This window comes from Carcharhinus amblyrhynchos, chromosome 19 (genome assembly GCF_965287045.1).
Source record: "Carcharhinus amblyrhynchos chromosome 19, sCarAmb.v2.hapA, whole genome shotgun sequence".
NCBI classification, from domain to species: Eukaryota; Metazoa; Chordata; class Chondrichthyes; order Carcharhiniformes; family Carcharhinidae; genus Carcharhinus; species Carcharhinus amblyrhynchos.
This window is the reverse complement of record NC_137342.1, coordinates 7,686,208-7,709,151: the sequence shown is the minus strand read 5'-3', so window position 1 is coordinate 7,709,151 and position 22,944 is coordinate 7,686,208. Positions and strand designations below refer to the sequence as shown.

Below are 22,944 nucleotides of genomic sequence, written 5' to 3'. Positions count from 1 at the left end.
CAGGTAAACATGTGGGGTTATGGGAATAGAGCTTGGGTCAGATTGCGGTCGACGCAGACTCGATGGGCTGAATGGCTTCCTTCTATGCAGTAGTAGGTAGGACACTGAAGAGTATAGTAAAACAGAGGGATCTGGGAATACAGCCACATAATTCCCTAAAAGTGGCGTGACATCTATATAGGGTCGTAAAGAGTGCTTTTAAAACATTGGCCTTTATAAATCAAAGTATTGGGTTTAAGAGTTGGGATGTTATGGTGAGGTTGTATAAGACAATGGTGAGGCCAAATTTAGAGTATTGTGTGTAGTTTTGGTCACCTAATTATAGGAAGGATATTAATAAGGTTGAAAGAGTACAGAGAAGGTTTACAAGGATGTTGCCGGGGACTTGAGAAAGGGTTACAGAGAAAGATTGAATAGATTAGGACTTTATTCCCTGGAGCATAGAAGAATGAGGGGAGATTTGATAAGAGGTGTATAAAATTATGATGGGTACAGATAGAGTGAATGCAAGCAGACTTTTTCCACTGAGGCTAGGGGAGAAAAAAACTAGAGGACATGGGTTAAGGGTGAAGGGGGAAAAGTTTAAAGGGAATATGAAGGGGGCTTCTTCACACAGAGAATGGTGGGAGTGTGGAATGAGCTGTCAGATGAAGTGGTAAATGCGGGCTCACTTTTATCATTTAAGAAAAGCTTGGACAGATGAGAGGGGTGTGAAGGGATATGGTCCAGGTGCAGGTCAGTGGGACTAGGCAGAGAAATGGTTCGGCACAACCAAGGAGGGCCAAAAGGCCTATTTCTGGTTCTACGGTTCTAGTGAATTTATGAACAAATCGCTATCTGAACAATCATCGAAATTATTTTGTTTTTTGCACCCTGATAAATGTTCCTGGGACAATGGACTGCTCCTCCAAATACTGGCATGAAATGTTTTAGATTACCCGAATATGACATTGGTGAGTTGGTGGAGTGGGCAATAAAGTGGCAGATGGATTTTAATGAGGTAATGCATTTAGGGAGGTCAAACAGTTATGGGGTACATGCAACAAACTGGAATATACTAAGGAGAGTAGATTAAGCACGAGATCTTAGTGTACAAACGCACAGGGCCTGAAAGGCAGCACTTCAAGTAGACCAGGTTGGAAAGAACGCATATAGAATGCTCTCCTTCAGTAGCAGAGGTATAGGATATAAAAGGTATAGAGGATGATTCTCCCAGCCCACTGTGCTGTGTTTCTAGTGCAGCGGTTGGGGGGGGGACAAGCGGAAGTCACTTAACAGGCTTCCCACTGGACACCATGGCCTTGACAAGTCTCTGGCAGTCAATTATGTAAACAAGCATTTTTAACATGTTTAACATATAATTAGCAGGTCCAGCACTGAAATCTCCTGGCCCACTAACCTCTCGCCCCACCAGGAGTGTTTCGCCTCAGAGGGGTTTACAATAGTCCTCCACTCGAGGGGAGCTGGCGGCCTGACCCTGCTGGAGTGAAGGGGAGGCAATCGAGGCCTCCCAGAAGGTCAGGTGCCGGGGAGTGCCCTCTGTGCATTGCCACCTTGGCAGTGCCAGTCTCGGTCCTCTGGCACTGCCCAAGAGACAAAGTGCCAATGCCCACGGTGCGCTGTGATAATGACCAAGAGGCAAGGGGCAGGGCTGAATGTGGGCAGGGACTAATGGGGATGCCTCAGGAGTACAATCTGTGGGGGTGCGGGGTCTCACTGCCCATATTGAGTGGCAGTATGAAGTCTCACAACACCAGGTTAAAGTCCAACCAATTTATTTGATCGTAAACCCACAAGTTTTTGGGGTTTGCCCCTTCGTCAGGCGAGTGGAGAGTTCTGGCCATTCCCCACACCTGATGAAGGGGCAAACCCCGAAAGCTTGTGGGTTTACTATCAAATAAATTGGTTGGACTTTAACCTGGCGTTGAGAGACTTCTTACTGTGTTTACCCCAGTCCAACGCCGGCATCTCCACATCATGACTCGATATTGGCAACAGAGGGAGGGAGGCCAGCGATCCGGGGTGGCCATCGGGGTTGGGGGAGGGGGGGGGAGGTTAGCCTGCTGGGAGGGGGTCGGGACTGTAGGAGGGGCATCAGGATTCGGGGGGTAGGGGGTCAGGTCTGTTGGTGTGGAATTGGGGTTGGGGGGGGGGAAGAGATCGAGGCAGGCCGGAGACGGGGAGGGGGGGGGCATCAAGATTGGCGTGGACATGTTTGGGGGGGGGGGCCAGCGATTGGGCTGTGATGGGATTGGAGGGCTCGTGATGCAGAGGTCGGGGGGGGGCTGGCCAGCGATCAAACTGACCAGGATCGGGAGACCGACAGTGCGGAGCCACTGCGCACGCACTGATCTAGGCGCTGACAGATCCACGCACGTGCGGTGGCCCACAGCGCTGTGCTGCCAGTCTCTTCACTGGGCATAAGCCCCACTCACTGAATTCCAACGTGATTCACGCTAAGGCACTCTGCAGTGCACCGAGTGTGGGAGATTCGTTTTGAAAATCCCACTGAGGAAAAAAAACCAACGGGAATTACTCCAGTTTTCACACGAATTCAACACTTAGAATTCTTTTGGGAGAATCGTCCCCAAAAAGTTGGAATTGTGTAAAACATTAGTGAGGCCGCAACGGGAGAATTGTGTGTGGTTCTGGTCACCCTATTGCAGGAAGGATGAAATTGCTCTGGAAAGGGTGCAAAGGGGGTTTACAAGAACGTCGCCAGGATTAGAAAAGTGTAGCTTTGAGGAGAGATTGGATAGGTTGGGGTTATTTTCCTTGGACCGAACAAGGCTGAGGGGTAACTTGATAGAGGTATACAAAATGGTGAAGGGAAGGAGATAAAGTGGACAGAATCAACTTGTTTCCCATGGTGGAGAATTCTCTTGTATCCCTTGTTGGAGAACTCTCCACTCACCTGGCGAAGGAACAGTGTTCTGAAAGCTAGTGGCATTTACTACCAAATAAACCTGTTGGACTTTATCCTGGTGTTGTGAGACTTCTTACAGAGAATTCCAGACCCAGAGAACATAGATTTAAGATGAATGGAGGAAGAACTCTTCTACGCAGAGGGTAGTGGGTGTCTGGATTTTGCTGTCTAAGTTGGTGGTGGAAGCAGAAACCCTAAACTCTTTTAAAAAGTACCTGGATCTACGCCTTAAGTGCTGTAAGGAACAGGGCTTTGGGTTGGGTTCAGGAAAGTGAGATTACAAAGGGCATCTGGGTGCCCTTGGGCTGGCATGGATACAACAGGCCGAATGTCCTCCTTCTGTGCTATAACTTTTCTATGGTCCTATGGAGAGAGCAGACATGGCTTTGATTTAATGACTGGCTTAAAACAGCAGTGAAGTGTGAATGCTGGTTATGCGGGTAAGTGTCTGAAGAAAGGCTTGAACACACAAACCTCTGACTCAGAGCAATTGAAAAAAGAACTCTTTCAATTGGCAAATGGGCCTGATTAGCACCAGGGTAAACACAACACAACTGAGGAACCACCACCGCTTTTGACGGAGAATATCTGCGCAGTTACTGCTGTTGTAATTTCACTGGTCACGCGTGGGAACAGTTCTGACGAAATTACTAGCTAATGAAATCAATTCCATCATTGACGCTGTGTGGTTGTGCAATAAGACCACATTTCAAATTGGACATACTTATTGTCTTGATTGCTTCTGCAGAAAATGCAGATGTATGGGATTGAGGGTAATTTAGGTAATTGGATCAGGAATTGGCTAGCGGATAGGAGACAGAGGGTGGTGGTTGATGGTAAATATTCGTCATGGTGTTCGGTTACGAGTGGTGTGCCTCAGGGATCTGTTTTGGGGCCACTGCTGTTTGTAATTTTTATTAATGATCTGGATGAGGGTATAGTTGGGTGGATTAGTAACTTTGCTGATGACACCAAAGTCGGAGGTGTGGTAGATAGTGAGGAAGGGTGTCATAGTTTACAGGGAGACTTAGACAAGTTGCAGAGCTGGGCCGAGAGGTGGCGGATGGAGTTTAATGCGGAGAAGTGTGAGGTAATTCACTTTGGTAGGAATAACAGATGTGTTGAGTATAGGGCTAACGGGAGGACTCTGAATAGTTTGGATGAACAGAGGGATCTAGGTGTATGTGTACATAGATCCCTGAAAGTTGGGAATCAAGTAGATAGGGTTGTTAGGAAGGCATACGGTGTCTTGGCGTTTATTGGTAGGGGGATTGAATTTGGGAGTCGCAGCGTCATGTTGCAGCTGTACAAAACTCTGGTGCGGCCGCACTTGGAGTATTGTGTGCAGTTCTGGTCCCCACGTTATAGGAAGGATGTGGAGGCTTTGGAGGGGGTGCAGAGGAGGTTTACCAGGATGTTGCCTGGTATGGAGGGGAGGTCCTATGAGGAGAGACTGAGGGATTTGAGGTTGTTTTCGTTGGAAAGAAGGCGGCTAAGAGGGGATCTTATTGAAACATATAAGATGATTAGAGGTTTAGATAGGGTGGATAGTGATAGCCTTTTTCCTCGGATGGAGAAAGCTAGCACGAGGGGGCATGGCTTTAAATTAAGGGGGGGTAGTTATAGGACTGATGTGAGGGGTAGGTTCTTTACCCAGAGGGTGGTGAGGGATTGGAATGCCCTGCCTGCTGCGGTTGTAAATGCGCCTAGTTTGGGGGCGTTTAAGAGATCCTAAGGGTTATGGGGAGAGGGCCGGAAAGTGGAACTGAGCCATGACAGATCAGCCATGATCTTATTGAATGGCGGGGCAGGCTCGAAGGGCTAGATGGCCTACTCCTGCTCCTATTTCTTATGTTCTTATGTTTATGGATGGAAAGGGATTGGTTTAGGTTAGAGGGTCTTTGTTTTTTAATTGGTCGGTGCAACATCGTGGGCCGAAGGGCCTGTTCTGCCTTGTAATGTTCTATGTTCCACCCCTATTCCCCATGGAGGGGTGTGTTCATTCATGCGGTCCCTGGCATGCCATTTCATGAAGAATCATCAAATGTACACAATGGGCGGGATTTTACAGTCTTGCTCGACTGCAGGCTGGAAAATCCCACCCGAGGTCAATGGACCTTCCCATTGCCTGCCCCTCACTTGTTCCGATTTCTGGGCAGTAGACATAGAACCATAGAACACTACAGCACAGGAACAAGCCGTTTGTGGCTGTGCCAAACCATTTTTCTGCCTAGTCCCACTGACCTGCACCTGGACCATATCCCTTCATACCCCTCTCATCCACGTACCTGTCCAAGTTTTTCTTAAACTGGCATGAGTCAGTAAAAGCTCGCATGAGATGCAGGAAGCAATTTGCAAAGCAAATGATGTGTTGGCCTTAATTGCAAGGGAATTTGAGTACAGAAGTAAATGTGTCTTGTTGCAGTTATAGTGAGCCTAGGTGAGACCACATCTAGGGTTTGTGTACAATTTTAGTCCCTTTATCTATACCTGCCACGGAGGGAGTGCATGGAGGTTCATCAGGCTAAACCCTGGGATGGTAAGACTTTTCTTATGAGGAGAGATTGGAGAGACTGGGCCCACACTCTGTAGAACTTCAAAGGATGAGAGGTGATCTCATTGGAAGCTATGAAATTCTCACAGGGCATGGCAGGGTAAATTTGGTGGGATATTTGTCCTGGTTGGTTAGTCTAGAACCAGGTGGCACAGTCTCAGAAGAAAGGATAGGCAATTTAGGATTGAGTTAAGGAAGAATTTCTTCATTCAGAGGGTGGCAAATCTTTGGAACTCTCTATCCCAGAGGGCTGTGGAAACCCAATCATTGTGCATGTCCATCACAGAAATCAATAAATTGATAGTCATTGATGACATCAAGGGATATGGAGATAGTGTGGGAAAGTGACATTCAGATAAATGATCAGCCATGACCTAGCTGAATGGCAGAGCAGACTTGATGGGCTGAATGGCCTACTCCTCCTTCAATTATATGCCATTTGTATATAATAGATTGGAATCTTTATGATTCGGCTAGGGGTGATGAAGTAGTCCCTCGTTAAAAGTTGGCAATCAGGGGAGAGAAATAAGATACTTAAAAGTTCCAGCATGATTTATGTCTCCACGCTGAACCCTTGGACTTGGCGGGGTAGGGAATGGAGGAGGGGAAGTTCTGTAACATATGTGAACTCCGAAGTTCTGCATCCCTGCTTGTGATTGTGCATAGAATCCCTACCGTGCAGAGAGAGGCCATTTGGCCCATCGAGTCTGCATCAGCGTCAAACCCACCCAGGCCCTATCCCCACATATTTACCCTGCTAATCCCCCTGACACGAGGGCTAAGGTAGCATGGCCAATCAACCTAACCCACAAATCTGCGTGAGGAAACTAGAGCACCCGGAGGAAACCCATGCAGCCGGTGGGGGGGGAAACATTTAAGCAGCACACAGTGACCCAAGCTGGGGATTGAACCTGTCCCTGGTGCTGTGAGGCAGCAGTGCTAACCACTGTGTCACTGTGCTGTTTCAGCAACCAAAATATTGAACAGCCCTTCGATGCAAGCACGAATGGCAGATTGACTGATGCGACTGATATTCTCCATTGGAAAAAGCCAGAGGCAGAGAACTCTCAAGAAAAGCAGCTATCTTGATTGAAACAGGTACAATTCTGGTAACAAAGCCACTGTGCTAAGTCCATTATCCCTCTGAGGGCTGAAGCCACATTCTCTTAATGAGTTTTTTTTAAATGGGAGGTTGAGGATTCCTGCAAGCACTTTCTAATCCAAGATGCACCACTGAAAGCATTCTTTCTGGTTCTATCACAGCTTGGTATAGCCCAAGACTGCAAGAAAGTATAAAAGGTCTTGAATGAAGCCCAATCCATCACCCACCCATTGACTCTGTATACACTTCCTGCTGCCTCGGAAAAGCATCCAGCATAATTAAGGACCCTACGCCCACCCTGGACATTCTCTCTTCCACCTTCTTCTGTTAGGAAAAAGATACAAAGGTCTGAGGTCATGTACCAACCGACACAAGAACAGCTTCTTCCCTGCTGCCGTCAGACTTTTGAATGGACCTACCTTGCATTAAGTTGATCTTTCTCTACACCCAAGCCATGACTGTAACACTACATTCTGCACTCTCTCCTTTCCTCCTCTATGAACGGTATGCTTTGTCTGTTATAGAAAGGATATTAGTAAACCAGAAAAAGTGCAAAAAAGATTTACTAGGATGCTATTGGAACTTGATGATTTGAGTTATAAGGAGAGGCTGGGTAGATTGGGATTTATTTCTCTGGAGTGTAGGGAGTGACTTATAGAGGTCTATAAAATAATGAGGGGCATAGATAAGGCAGATAGTCAATATCTTTTCTCAAGGTAGGAAAGTCTAAAACTAGAGGGCAAGGCACAATACTTTTCAGCGTATGCCAATAAATGTGATAATAATAAATCAAATCATAGCCTGATTTCTGACACTGGTGCTTTGTGGGCAGAAAGAGGAACTGGTGGTCACAGAGACATAAATGGTGCTGGAATCTGTAACTATCCCATTTCCCCCCCGATTGCCAACTCTAATGAGACTCCCACTTGTTTCCAGTGGGAGCTCTGACCACTTAAATTGTGTATCAGAAACTGGCAATTTGTCAGTAGTTCTATTTCATACACTATTTCAGTCTCACCACACTTTTATTTATTAAAAAACAGTGGTAGCAACATGTTCAGTAACGATAAGCGAATGCAGATCTTTACTACACTATAGTAAACTGGCACTCCACACTAACAGGCTGACTTAGCCCAGTCTGCTTACGTGAAGGCCATGTTCTTGCCCAACATAACCTAGAGGACCAATTAGAGTCATAGAGGTTTACAGCATGGAAACAGGCCTTTTGGACCAACTTGTCCTTGCTGTCCCTTTTTTTTAAAACCCCTAAGCTAATTCCAGTTGCCCGCATTTGGCCCATATCCCTCTATACCCATCTTATCCATGTAAATATCTAAATGCTTTTTAAAAGACAAAGTTGTACCCGCCTCTGGCAGCTTGTTCCAGACACTCACCACCCTCTGTGTGAAAAAATTGCCCCTCTGGACACTTTTGTATCTCTTCCCTTTCACCTCAAACCTGTGCCCTCTAGTTTTAGACTTCCCTATCTTGGGAAAAGATATTGACCATCTACCTTTCCTGTGCCCATCATTATTTTATAGATCTCTATAAGTCACCCCTCAGCCTCCTACGCTCCAGAGAAAATAGTCCCAGTCTATCCAGCCTCTCCTTATAACTCAATCCATCAAGTCCTGGTAGCATCTTTTCTGCACTCTTTCTAGTTTGATAATATCCTTTCTATAATGTCACCAGAACTGCACACAGTATTCCAAGTATGATGTTATCAGTATCTTGTACAACTTCAACAAGGCATCCCAATTCTTGTATTCAATGTTCTGACCAATGAAACCAAGCATGCCAAATGCCTTCTTCACTACTCTGCCCACCTGTGACTCCACTTTCAAGGAGCTATGAACATGTACCTCTAAATCGCTTTGTTCTGTAACTCTCCCCAACGCCCTACCGTTAACTGAGTAAGTCCTGCCCTGGTTCAATCTACCAAAATGCATCACCTCACATTTGTCTAAATTAAACTCCATCTGCCATTCGTCAGCCCACTGGCCCAACTGATCAAGATCCTGTTGCAATCGGAGATAATTTCCTTCACTGTCCACTATGCCACCAAGCTTGGCAATACCTCCTATATTCTCATCCAAATCATTAATATAAATGACAAATAACAGTGGACCCAGCACTGATCCCTGAGGCACACCGCTGGTCAGAGGCCTCCAGTTTGAAAAACAGCTCTCTACAACCACCCTCTAGTTTCTGTCAAGAAGCCAATTTTGTATCCATTTAGATACCTCACTCTGCATCCCGTGAGATTTAACCTTATGTAACAACCTCCCATGCAGTATCTTGTCAAAGGCCTTGCTAAAGTCCATGTAGATAACATCAACTGCATTGCCTTCATCTACCTTCCTGGTTACCCCTTCAAACAACTCAATTAAATTTGTGAGACATGATTTTCCACCTACAAAGCCATGCAGACTGTCCCTAATCAGTCCATGCATAATTGTGATTATCAGCCCAATCCAAATCAAGCCTCTTGCATCTTTTAGTCTGTAATTATACAGATAATAATTTGAAAAGCATACAACTCTTTGGCCAGAAACCTTTTGCCCAAGTATTAATCATTTTAGTTAAACAGACCACACAGCAAAGTTAAGCAAAGTTTGCACTTTATTGAATAGAAAATGTAAAAGTGGCTGTGGCATACATTTTGGTGCACTGTATTCAAAATTAACACAGAATCTTGAGCTATATATTTACAGTAATGCAAACGTGGCTAGTGTTGTGCCATATTAAAACGGTCAATGCTACTTCATTATGGCGATGGATTGGTTGAGTGTACATCATGATGTCCCCTTTGCAATTAATGGAAACATTATCAGTATTACTGCCACAACACACGCTCACCCTGTCATACCAATTCAACCAAGTTAAAAGGGATACAAATCTTGCCAAGATAACTTCAATCAAGCTGTACAAGATATCTTTCTTACCAAATACAGATCATTCTGCACTTCAGAACTCCCACTAACATAAGAAATAGGAGCAGGAGTAGGCCATCTAGCCCTTCGAGCCTGCCCCGCCATTCAATAAGATCATGGCTGATCTGAAGTGGATCAGTTCCACTTTTCCGCTTTCTCCCCATAACCCTTAATTCCCCTATCAGAAACCTATCTACCCGTGACTTAAATATATTTAGCGAGGTATCCTCCACCACTTCAACAGGCAGAGAATTCCAGAGATTCACCACCCTTTGAGTGAAGTAGTTCCTCCTCAACTCCAATCTAAACTGCCGCCCCCCCCCCTCCCCCACACTTATCTTGAGATGCACCGATTTGGTTTTCTTTATATGTTTATCAATTTTCAAAATGAAAACAGTTAAAACATGAAGTTTGTCAGTGTTTATTAAAGGAACAAGTTAGCTAGTTTTACGTAGCAGATGTATCGGGTTTTAAGAATGCGTATAATGGGTTCCTGCAAAGATACTCTACAGGATAATTAACAACTGATGCTGCCTTGCATTAAATAATAATCTAGTGAAACTTCTTGATTTTCGATAATAAGGAAGGCATCCTATGCATGGTTAAATATTTAATTTAAATAATTTTTTTAAGACCAGGACACATCTTATTTTAATAAACATTGAGAAAGTATTTTCCAATTGTGTGCTAGGAAGCCAGGTAAGTGTAGAAGGAGGGAGGCTCTGATGCAAACGAGAAAGAACTTGCACTTATGTAACACCTGATTTGGTTCTTAGGGGGTCTCCAAACAATTTTCAGCTCACTTTTGGCAAACAAAAATAGCCATCCTTGTTTTTCGATAAATGCAGCAACTAATTTGCACAGAGCAAGGTCGCAGTTCAAAAGAATGGCCATAGAGTATAGAGTTCAGGGTCTTAACTATTGAAATTCAATATTTGGTTGGAACATGTAAGTTATTACTGGTATATATATTGTGTGCAGTAAATCTAAATGCGTCAGTGAGGATATGCATAGTTTGTGATTCAATTTACAGTAACCTCTCAACTACAAGTCTTATTTTAATGTCATTGTCCTGTCTAACCTATTACTTTAAGCCTAATGCTTCAATGCCATTGATTTTGTAATTTGCAACAGTAATTCAAAATAGTTTTCCACAGATTGGCTTACAAATATTAGCAAACACTCAGAAATGTGGCCTTGGGGAACCTTTCAATTTTGTTCCTACAAAATTGATCCTACACTTCTGTCTTTCACCATTCCAGAACCTGCACTTGCCAAAAGCAGGCTTCAGTTATTAGAAGCGTGCATGCTGTGAATGTCTTGGAAGTGTGAGAACACTAGCAATATCAAGGATCTAAATGAGGTTTGCAAACTCTGAAATGAGGGGTCTGAACAGCTGAGGTAGTGAAGTTGAGATTGGGTGAGGGGGAAAAAAAAGTAAGTAAATGTGTGGAATGAATCAGCAGGCGATGGGATTCGAGATGAATATCAGGCACTTGCTGCTGGTGAACATCAGGACAATATCGATGGACTAAGCAGTTGTTCTGATGAAAACATCGCTCTGAAATGTTAGCTATGTTTTCCCTCTCGCGGATGCTGCCATCCTGCTGAGTTTTATGTTTTGCAGATGTCTACCAAACATGGCATTTTGCTTCTGTGAGATATTGCAGTGGTTGGCAACTGCGCTAAAGCTGCACGTCTCCTCAATGGGTAAAAATATTGACCATCCCCGTGATGAGGGTGGGATGCATTGCCATCTAATTCACCATCAGGTGATTTGTCTGGTGATTCCTTTGTCTTCTTTCTTCTCTGCGTGTGTGTGTGTGTACATATATGTGTGTGCACGCACATGTATGTAGACAGGGTATGCCTGGGTGTGTCTTTGCTTAGATGTGCATGTGTACGTATGGTCTAATAAAACAGCAGATTTTAGAGCTCCAAAAAAGCTACTGGAAAGAAACTTGTTATTTGATATGCTTGAGAACAAATTGAGGGTGATGGCGGGATGATATCTTAGGGGAGCAGGTAGTGCTCTGGAAACTACTTGTGCAGCCCACCCTTAAATTGTATCAATGAGTAAATCCACGAGGGTTGCGTAGGTGGCAGCCCAAGGCGATACTTGCCCCTTGGAGGACCACTCTCTGTGTGGAGTTTGACATTCTCCCTCTGTCTGCGTGGGTTTTCCCTGGGTGCTCTGGTTTCCTCCCGCACTCCAAGAATGTGCAGGTTGACTGGCCATGTTAAATAGCCCCTTAGCGTCAGGGTAAATTAGTGAGCACGTGGGTGGGATTGTTGTTGGTGCAGACTCGATGGGCCAAATGGCCTCCTTCGTGGGAAACAGATGTTAAAGATGGGGGCTGATCTTAGTGAGTTATGGAACTACACCTTGCTTGTTGTGTGACAATCACAATGACTTGCTTGCCTCACTTCTGTTAATGTGCACAATGTCTCGAGAGAACTCCAAAAGATATATTTTTGAGATTTGGGATATCAGATATCCCAGCAATGCTCCACAATTTGCAGTTGCAGAACTTATTGAGTTTGTTGGTGCATAGGGATTTGAACTTGCGATGTAATTACCTCATTACCTGCAATCCAATGCAGCTCCTGAAATACTGCAACTTAAATTGTCATTTTATACGCTTAATAAAACCTTGAAACTCTTTCTAACAATGCACTGCTACACCACCTATTTAATGGCACATAATCCCACTAGATTTCAAATGGAATGGTCGTTTCCAAATGCTGCAAAGTGGATGATGAAGGGTATGTATGAAGGGGACGGCACAGCGGTTGGCACTGCTGCCTCACAGCACCAGGGACCTTGGGTCACTGTCTGTGGAGTTTACACATTCTCCCCATGTCTGCAAGGGTTTCCACCAGGTGCTCCAGATTCCTCCCACCAAAAGATGCACAAGTTAGGTGGATTGTTTAAGTTTATTCATTAGTGTCACATGTAGACTTGCCTTAACACTGCAATGAAGCTATTGTGAAAATCCCTTAGTCACCACGCTCCACCGCCTGTTCGGGTACACCGATGGAGAATTTAGCATGGCCAATGCACTTAACCAGCATGTCTTTCGGACTATGGGAGGAAACCAGTGCACCCGGAGGAAACCCACGCAGGCACGGGGAGAATGTGCAGACTCTGCATAGACAGCGAGTCATGCTAAATTGCCCCTTAGTATCCAATGGTATGTTGGTTAGGATGCTGTGTATTAGCTATGGTAAATGCACAGCGTTACAGGAGAGGGCTGGGGGTAGGTACCATGCTCTTTCGCAGGCTTGGTGCAGACTCAATGGGCCAAATGGCCTCCCTCTGCACTGTTGGGAATCTATCTGGAATAACATTTCTTCCTTCCCCACTTCTTTTATATTTCTTAAACCAAGGATAGAATGGGGGCTGCCAAGAGGTATTCTTCTGAACTTGTGTCCAATGTATTTATTTGATCAGGATTGAGTCTGGTTTCATTATCCTACGCTGCAGCTAGATTGAATGTGATATTTTTGGTTTCTGGACCTATGCAAACATATACAATTTCCCCCTTTTAATACAAGTCGGCACCGTTCAAGTCTTTCCAAAACTTCAGCAACTTTATCTATTTTAACTGAATAAACGAGTATCTGAAACAATGTGGACCACAATAGGCACCAAGGCACAAATTCAAACTTGCACTAACCTCAGCAATGTTGGCACAGTGGAAATATAAAAGCCATTCTGATGTCAAGCTGAAACATTTTCTAACCATTTCAAAGCATACGCCCTTCTGAAAAGTTTAAATAAATCTATTAGTTCATCAATAGTGGTTATTTCCCTGCAATAACACTTTGTGTCCTGTAGTTCATTTACATTGTGAAAGGTCACTTGTTTAAAAGGTTACTACTTGTGTAGGCTCAAGAATGAAAGGACTGACCATCAGGTGAGGTGCGACATGCTACAGAGAATGTGGTGAAAGTGAGACAGCAGTGACTTTGCTTTTACGGACAGTGAATAAAAATATGTTCTGTTTTAAGGAAGACCGTTGTAAATTTTACATACATATATATATATTTTTTTTTAAAAGAACCGTGGTTGCAGAGGGAGAGCTCTGGAAGATTCACATATCAGCCTTAACAAAAGACGCAAAGACACCACCCTCATGTGCCAGGAGACTTTCAGGTTTATCATACTCGAGAATGTTCCCCCGTTTCATCACGATAACCATATCTGCCGTTAGGATGGTGTGTACGCGGTGCTGTAGGAAGAGAAAAGGAACGAGCAACAGTTTAGGACGTAGCTCAAAACGGCAAAACTGCTCATAACTCGACAGTCGGCCGCAGAGACAGCACTCGCTGCTGCCCTCGAACAGAAGCTGCCCACAAACATTTAGCAATCTCCGATGTGCGAGTTTCCATTTTCCCAATGCCGGTTTGAATCTGGCACCAGGTAAAGCAGACCCACAGTGGCCCAGCAGCAGTGATGTCATGAAGCACGGCAAGCAGCCAATCGGATTGAAGTATTCTCACAAACAGCAAAACGAGAAGTAGAACGCACCGAATATTTCACTTTCAATTAAAATTACATAAAGGGCAAAATTTAAAAACTCATGGGATTAAGGAGGGCGCAGAAATATTAGAGACAATTTTCAAAAAATATATGAATTGAAAAGATTTTTTTAAAATCATGTTGGAGAAATTTTACATTCCGCAAATATAAAATTAGATTTTCAGTGAAGTAGTAATTATGAAGTTAGCACATGGCTAAAAAAAATTCAGTTACGCTACATTCAACAAGGTATAACCTTTTCAAAGCATTTTTAAAGTGAGACGCATAGTGTAAAAAGGGCAAGTTTTCATCAGTTCAGTGATTTCTACTTCATTGCAGTCTGCAGGTACTTCAAGAGTGCACCTTACGGTGAAGCGTAGGATCACTGACAGCAACTTTGCGATTTCCACTTTTAATTGTGCACGTGCAGACTTCAGAAGTTGCTGTCAGTCTCAGTCTCGGTAAAATGAGAGTGAACACCGACAGTTTTGCCATCGTTACTCCCCCTTGTTCTGCACCAATGTTTTCAAAATGCATCGCCAGTTTCAGGTCCCTTACTCATTTCGAAAACAAGGTCATTCAGCCCATCAACCTTGTTCTGCAGTTCAAGTGGACCTGTGCTTCAACCCTACATACCTTGGGCTTAAGTGCATTGAAAGACTTAAAATAAGGTGGTGGAAAATGCCTGGATTGTCCAACCAAGTGAGTTTATGGAAAAACGCAGCTCGAGTTTCTATAGTTCACAACAATCACAGATTTAGAAATCTTGTCAAAAAAAGTTAAATTTATAAAGCCCGCATTAACACTTCATAGAATCATACAGTGCAGAAAGAGATCGTTCAGCCCATCGAGTCTGCACTGATCACAATCCCACCCAGGACCTATTCCCCACAACCCCATGAATTTGCCCTAGCTAATCCCCCTGACATTAAGGGGCAATTGAGCATGGCCAATCCACCTAACCCACACATCTTTGGACTGAGAGGGGAAACCGGAGCATGTGGAGGAAACCCACGCAGACACAGGGAGAACGTGCAGACTCCACACAGATAGTGGCCTAAGCCAGGAATCGAACCCGGGTCCCTGGCACTGAGAGGCAGCAGCGCTAACCACTGTGCCGCTTGTAAACAGAGAAGCCGAAAAGTGCCCGAAACGCTTCCAAGTCACGCGGAAAATCTGCCTCATGGCAATGCAAGGGTCAACTTTCTCAATGTGCTCTTCTGGCTGGGAACCTTACTCAGCGGGAACGGAAACTGGGGAATCCACGGGGCATGTTCCCTACCCATCGCCAGTGGAAAATTTAAGGGAAGTGTGATTGCAATTTGCTGATAAAGCATTGCCTCAGCGTGAGGCTCGGAGCCAGGAGCAGCATTGGCAAAATTCTCCCTGTTTGGTGCAATTATTTTTACGTTGGTTAGTTTCACACCAGGCGAGTGCAGTAAAACTTGGCCCATATACACAAACGTAAAAAGAAGTAACAAAATGCTAAGCCATCAAAGCTTTACTTTCCTTGTTGGTATTGAGAAGCAGGGCTCCCTTGTCAGATACGCACAGGATGCTGCCTCCATATTCAGACCTTAAGTATTAATGGAAGTCTCTGTGATTTCTCAAGATCTACATTTAGCTGCAGGCCACATTTACCCCATACGGTGTCAACTAGAAAACCTGGTGCTTTAGACTTGATCACTTGCTGAAAAGAAAATTTAATTTGCCCCTGGCTATACTTAACGGCTGCCAGTTGGAACAGTGAGCTCTCCCGATATTACGTAAGCTAGATTCAGAAATCATAGAAACCCTACAGTACAGCCCATTGCTCATTGAAGGGGTTTTTAAAATTTATTTTGTCCAACTTTAGCATCACAGCATTTATTGTACATCCCTGAGAGAGTTTAGGGTCAACCACTTAGCGTGGGACTGGAACCACATGTGGCTAGTTCAGGTAGAATCCTTTGCCCTAATCTTAGTGAACAGTGGGGTTCTTTAAAAATAATCCAGCAGCTTTTGTCTTTAGTTTCCACTTCCAGTTTAGCCATTAAGATCAGCCATGATCTTATTGACTGGCAAAGCAGGTTTGAGGGGCCTACTTCTGCTCCTAGTTCTTATGTTCTTAGCCACACAGAGCCAGTTTTATTGGATGCAGTTTCACAGTTTGCTGTGATGTGATTATTATTCTAGTTACAACTCATCAAAACCACTAGGCCACCTAGAATCATAGAAACCCTACAGTGCAAGAAAGAGGCCATTTGGCCCATCGGGTCTGCACCGACCACAATCCCATCCAGGCCCGACCCCCATATCCCTACACGTTTACCCGCTAATCCCTCTAACCTACACATCTCAGGACACTAAAGGGCAATTTTAGCATGGCCAATCAACCCAACCTGCACATCTTTGGACTCTGGGAGGAAACCAGAGCACCCGGAAGAAACCCACGCAGACACAGGGAGAATGTGCAAACTCCACACACACAGTGACCCGAGCTGGGAATCGAACCCAGGTCCCTGGAGCTGTGAAGCAGCAGTGCTAACCACTGTGTCACCATGCCACCCTTTCTCAACATTTGCCTGTAATGTTGTGACATTACACTGACCATGCATCAAAATTACTGGATACCAGAGATGAGGGGGTTAGCCTATGAGGAGAGACTGAATAGACTGGGTCTGTACTTGTTGGAGTTTAGAAGGATGAGGGGGGATCTTATAGAGACGTATAAGATAATGAAAGGGATGGATAGGGTAGAGGTAGAGAGATTCTTCCCACTTAGAAAGGACAGCAGGACTAGAGGGCACAGCCTCAAAATAACTGGGGGGGGGGGGGGGCAGTTTAGATCGGAGTTCAGGAGGAACTTCTTCACTCAGAGTGGTGAATCTCTGGAATTCTCTGCCTGTTGAAGTGGTGGAGGCTACGTCACTGGGTATATTTAAGTCACGGGTAGATAGGTTTCTGATAGACAAGGGAATTAAGGGTTATGGGGAGAAAGCGGGAAAGTGGAACTGAGCCACGACAGATCAGCCATGATCTTATTGAATGGCGGGGCAGGCTCGAAGGGCTAGATGGCCTACTCCTGCTCCTATTTCTTATGTTCTTAAAATTGGCATGTAACTGCATTAACTGGTCAATACTTCATCTATCAAGCTGTGTACTGCCTTCGGACCTTAATGGGATTGGAAGCAGTTACAAAGTCCGTGTTAGAGACCAAATGATAGAGATTGTTTGTTGATCCTTAATTGTCAGCTGTAATTTGCTCATTGGTGAATGGGTTTTTAAACTTATTTTGTTTATAGAGGAAAAAAAAACCAATCAATCCATTACCCAGGTGGGTGCATCTTCTCCATACTGAACACGGCTGCTTTCCAACAGCAGCTGGGATGTCAGTGAGAGGCGAGTCCTGTTGAGGCCAGGTGTAGCAACGGGATCTGGTAAGAGCAGCTAACAGAAGGGGTGATTCTTCCAGCCTGCTGCACTGCTTTAGCTGAATGTACTTTAGCAGCGCAGCGGGCCCAGAGCCTGCTGCAGAGGGGGCCCAGAGCCTGCTGCAGAGGGGGCCCAGAGCCTGCTGCAGAGGGGGCCCAGAGCCTGCTGCAGAGGATGTTTGTGAGCTCCCTGCGGGGACACCACGGCCTCTGGATTTCTGCTGCCGTCAGCTCCACTCCAGAAATCGGCGTGGAGCTGAATAGATTGTTTAAACGACTATTTTAATGTCATTGGCAGGCCCGGGACTGAAGTCTCCAGCCTTGGTAGAGTCACCCCTCAATCCAACCCCCCCCCGCCCCTCACCAGCCAAGAATGGTTCACTCCAGCGGGGTTTACAATAGCTCCCCCTGCAGGATTGAGGGGGAGCTCGTGGGTAAAGCAGGGTGTTCCCTGGGCACTGCCCGCCTCGCCCACTAGCACTGCCCAAGGGGCAAAGTGGCAATGTCCAAGGGGGAACTTTGGCATTGCCCACCAGGCATCGGACAAGGCCTAATGGGGGTGGGGCCTCTGGGAGGGGGTAAATCGGTGGGGGGGGGGGGGAGTGGGGTCCCGCTACCACTCAGCACTCGATGGTGACCAAGGGAGGGAGGGCAGTGATCAGGACTGGCCCTCGGGGTGGGGGGGGCGGGAGGTGGTCGGTCTGCTGGAGACGGGGGGAGAGGGGGTGTGCGTGTTGGGGAGATCAGGGCTATCAATGTTGATGGTGGAGGGGTGGGGGGGGTGGGGGTGGGATTAGCCCTGACATGTCACGGAGGTGGGGGGGGGGAAAGAGGGGGTCGTATGGCCAATGGGGGGATTGCTGTGTTGGCGAGTGATCAGGAGTCCGGCAGTGCGGGGTTACTGTACACACGCCGACCTCAGTGCTGACTGATCAGCACACGCGCAGTGGATCACTCAGCACTATGCTGCTGGCCTCTCCAGCCCCCTTATTTTTAATGGTATTCACGCTAGCGCACTCTGCAGAGCACAGAGTGTGGGAGATTCATTTTGAAACTTCTGCTCAAAAAAACAGCGTGATTTACTCCAGTTCTTACGCGAATCTGACACTTCGAATTTTTTTGGGAGAATCCCACCCCATATTAAACTCGAGCTGCCTCCAGGGATTGGACTGGGTCAGGACTACCTGAATTTGCAAAAAATTATTTTTCTAATTGCAAGGTCTTCTTGAAGTAGTGAATCTTCATTCTGATTAGGAGTTCAGAACTCAATTTTCATTTCCTCCATGTGAGGGTTGCATAATGTAATTCTGGTCAAAACCTTTGCAGTCTTTCACACTTTCGAAGTTGACAGAGCAGTGCAGGAAACATTTTAGTCCATTTCCACTTGCTACCTCTTTTCATTGAATCACAGAATCCCTATTTACCTTGCAACGCGGACATTTAATGAAGATGGAAGCTGATTTATTAAGGGCTGTAATTAATGTAATCAATAATTAATATCTCCATGGGCTATTTGGCCCACTGAGTCTGCACTGACTCTCTGAGAGTACCTTACCCAGTCCTTCTCCCCTGTCCTATCTCCGTAATCCCGCGCATTCACCATGGCTGTTCCGCCTAACCCTTCACATTTTTGGACAGTAAAGGGCAAGAAACTGGAGGAAACCCACACAGACATGGGGAGAACGTGCAGGCTCCACACAGGTCAAAATTGAACCCGGGTCCCTGATGTTGTGGGGCAGCAGTGCTAACCTCTGTGCCACCCGTTTACTTGACTGCTGAAGTCTATTTTCTTATTGCACTTAGCACCCAGAGGAAAAATACACCCCTGTACGTTCTGGGGGAGAAGACACTTGTGAAGGTGGGCTCTGCCACGTGAAAGCAGCTTGATTAGTTAAAGAGTGTTGGCTCACAAAAATTGCATTGTACAATCAGCAAGCACGGCTGAAACATTTAACAGTTGAAGAGCTGACGATCTTATGAAGTGAAGAGCAGACTAATGGAGGAGTCAATAACATCCCCAATCTGCACCGATTGTGCCTGTGACCAGCTTCTATTTACCTTGCCACGCGGACATTTAATGAAGATGGAAGCTGATTTATTAAGGGCTGTAATTAATGCAATCAATAATTAATATCTCCATTTTCAAATACCAAATGTGAATACTGTCTTTCAATGACAGTAATGATCTGAAATAATATTCAAGGACTTTAGGCATTGACACCTCACTTCTTCATGATCAGGTGAGCGAATTAAAGTCAAAGCACATTTTCTTTCTGCAAATGATTAACCAAGATCTTGAACGCCAGAAGCCGCTCAGATTTCAAAAGTACAAAAGCCACGCAATGACAGCCCGTCAGCTTTGGTACTGGAGTAAGCTTGCGTGTTCACGTGAAGATTTCAACAGGAAGGCAATGCAAGAAGCTCAGAATTGCCGTGGCGACCACTGCCAGTATCCACCAAGTCTGCCAACCCAAGAGCTGGACCCTGCGCCAATAGAGTGCACTGAACTCCTCTACCTGCTGGACTTCACCAGAGAGGCAAAGATGCTCTCCTCCTGGGGGAGCCGTTTGGAGGAAGCAGCACACTCCACTAAAGTGCCCTCGCAAAAGACTAACACTAGGTCTGTGTCCAGAATGGAAGTCTCACGATGCTGGAAGGAGAAATAGCAGAGAGAGAAAACAAAAAGTGAATGGCGGAGAGGGAAGAGAGCCGAGTAATCGTGCGAATGGAACAATAAGATGGCCAGAAACTTTAAAGTGGCAATAAACACAAATGAAAAATCAGTGATGAAAAGTCAAAGGAAACCATCTGCTCTGGGGAGGTGGTGGGGGGTGGGGGAGTCACAGCTCAGAGGACTGAGCGAATCCAACCCACGACTTAATTGTGGCTACCACGTTGAGAGGGTGCACAGTTTTCTGCTGGATTCTGGGCTATAACAAGTCTGCTTCTATTCTGCTGACCCCCATAGAATTGACAGACAATGTTTACACTTCCTTAATTACACCACTGATTGATTTTGTGTTCTTTTTCTCTCACTAAGGTAGATCTCACTAAGGTAGATCTAAGGTAGAAGTACCTCACAAGAGGTTATTGCAGAAGGTCGAGGGACATGGAGTTGGGGGTAGGGTGTTAGCGTGGATAGAGGATTGGTTGTCAAATAGGAGGCAGAGAGTGGGGGTCAACGGGTGCTATTCGGATTGGCGGATGGTGACTAGTGGAGTGCCCCAGGGGTCGGTGCTGGGGCCTCAGCTTTTTACCATTTATATAGATGATCTGGAGGAGGGAACCGAGTGTAGGGTGTCGAAATTTGCTGATTACACCAAGATTGGGGGAACGGCAAATTGTGCAGAGGGTGTGGAGAGTCTGCAGAAGGATCTAGATAGGCTGGGCGAATGGGCCAGGAAATGGCAAATGGAATTTAATGTTGGCAAGTGTGAGGTGGTCCACTTTGGTAGGAAGAATGGTAGGAAGGACTATTACTTACGGGGCGAAAAACTGCAGCAGGCGACGGTGCAGAGGGACTTCGGGGTCCTTGTGCATGAGTCACAAAAACCCAGCTTGCAGGTGCAGCAGGTGGTCAGGAAGGCAAATGGGATGCTGGCCTTCATAGCGAGGGGGATTGAATATAAAAGTAGGGAGGTCTTGCTGCGGCTGTATAGGGCATTGGTGAGGCCGCAGCTGGAGTACTGTGTGCAGTTTTGGGCGCCGCACCTGCGCAAAGATATTTTGGCCTTGGAGGGAGTGCAGAGGAGGTTTACTAGGCTGATACCGGAGTTGAGGGGGTTGAGCTATGAGGAGAGGCTGAATAAACTGGGCTTGTACTCGTTAGAGTTTAGAAGAATGAGGGGAGATCTCATTGAGACGTATAAGATGATGAATGGGATGGATAGGATAGAGGTGGAGAGACTCTTCCCGCTCAAAGAAGACAGTAGGACTAGGGGGCACAGCCTCAATATAAAGGGGGCGCGGTTTAGAACGGAGTTGAGGAGGAACTTCTTCACTCAAAGGGTGGTGAATCTCTGGAATTCTCTGCCCGTTGAAGTGGTGGAGGCTGCCTCGCTAAATATTTTTAAGACGCAGGTTGATGGGTTTTTGATAAGAGAGGGGATTAAGGGTTATGGGGAGAAAGCGGAACTGAGCAGCGACAGATCAGCCATGATCTTATTGAATGGCGGGGCAGGCTCGAAGGGCTAGATGGCCTACTCCTGCTCCTATTTCTTATGTTCTTATCTTGACATTTGTGTGATAGGGTAAAATGGATGACAGTGGATCAGCAAACTGTCTTAAACCTCTCCCGAAGCTTCACAGAACTCCACAGTTCAGAAAGAGGCCCTTTGGCCCATCGAGTCTGCATCGACCACAATCCCACCCAGGCCCTACCCCCAATCCGTACATATTTTACCCACTAATCCTCTCTAACCTATTATGCATCTACGGTCAATTTAGCATAGCCAAATCAACCTAACCCACACATCTTTCGACTGAGAGGGGAGAACGGAGGAAACCCACGCAGACACGAGGAGAATATGCAAACTCCACACAGACAGTGAACCCGAGCTAGGAATCGGACCTAGGACCCTGGAGCTGTGAAGCAGCAGTGCTAACCACTGTGCTACCATGCCGCCCAATGGGAGAGATGGAAAATGGGCTGGCGACTCACTGTTGCCCCAGGTTATACCCCTGTACAGTCAGAATCTACCCCATTGCGATCTTCTCTGATTTAGCTGCCAGAGTCGAGGGTGGTTTTGATTTGCGCTGGTGTTGGTTGCAGAGCTTCCTGCGCTCGGAGGACAGGTGGCAAATCCTTCCGTTTTCAAGGTTAGGAATTCCTGACGGGGATGGAGCCGAGGACGGGAATTGTAATCCTGGTGTGCTGTGATGGCAGACAGACAGGATCCCACCCCCAACCACCTCCTCCCCCTGGATGGCATGCTTTCTGATGTAGAGATGCCTGCGTTGGACTGGGGTAAACACAGTAAGAAGTCTCACAACGCTTGTTCTGAGCTTGTGAGATTACTGACAAATAAACTGGTTGGACTCTAACCTGGGTGTTGTGAGACTTCTTACTGTGACATGCTTTCTGGCTGTGCAGTTAGCTAGCCGTTGGCTGCCGGCAGGATTTGCTGGCCTTGCCAATATTTCCAGCCCCCTGGGAAAACCCCACATGGAAGGGGATGGGAGCAGGGGAGGGGAGGGGTTGCTTGCAGCAGAAATAGAAAATCCCACCAGCGGGAAGAGGCAGAAGATCTTACTCGTTATGTCACTGATGCTCGCCACGGAACGCTCCCTCCGATTTAATTTTCATTTGTTCAATTACAGTAAAAATGCAGGAACACCATGCGAGTCAAACAGTTCACAGTTAATACCCAGCATCAGAATTCTACTCTGGATGGTTAAGCAAGAAAAGAGTATGCTGTGATAATCCTGGATCATTATCTGGTATGTCATTATTTCAATATAGATCGCCTTTAAATAAAATAATGTAAGAAGT

At 45.9% G+C, this 22,944-nt stretch overlaps 1 protein-coding gene across 1 annotated transcript in view; it reads right to left on the bottom strand.

Annotated features, from left to right (window-relative positions):
- Positions 1–9,699: 9,699 nt before the first annotated feature.
- LOC145355588 (ATP-binding cassette sub-family C member 9-like) overlaps positions 9,700–22,944 on the bottom strand; it is a 197,995-nt gene continuing 184,750 nt past the window's right edge. The window contains exon 29 of the mRNA XM_080207837.1: positions 9,700–13,750. Coding sequence (XP_080063963.1) covers positions 13,613–13,750 — 138 coding nt within the window. The 3' untranslated portion in view covers positions 9,700–13,612. The remainder of the gene's footprint in view (positions 13,751–22,944) is intronic.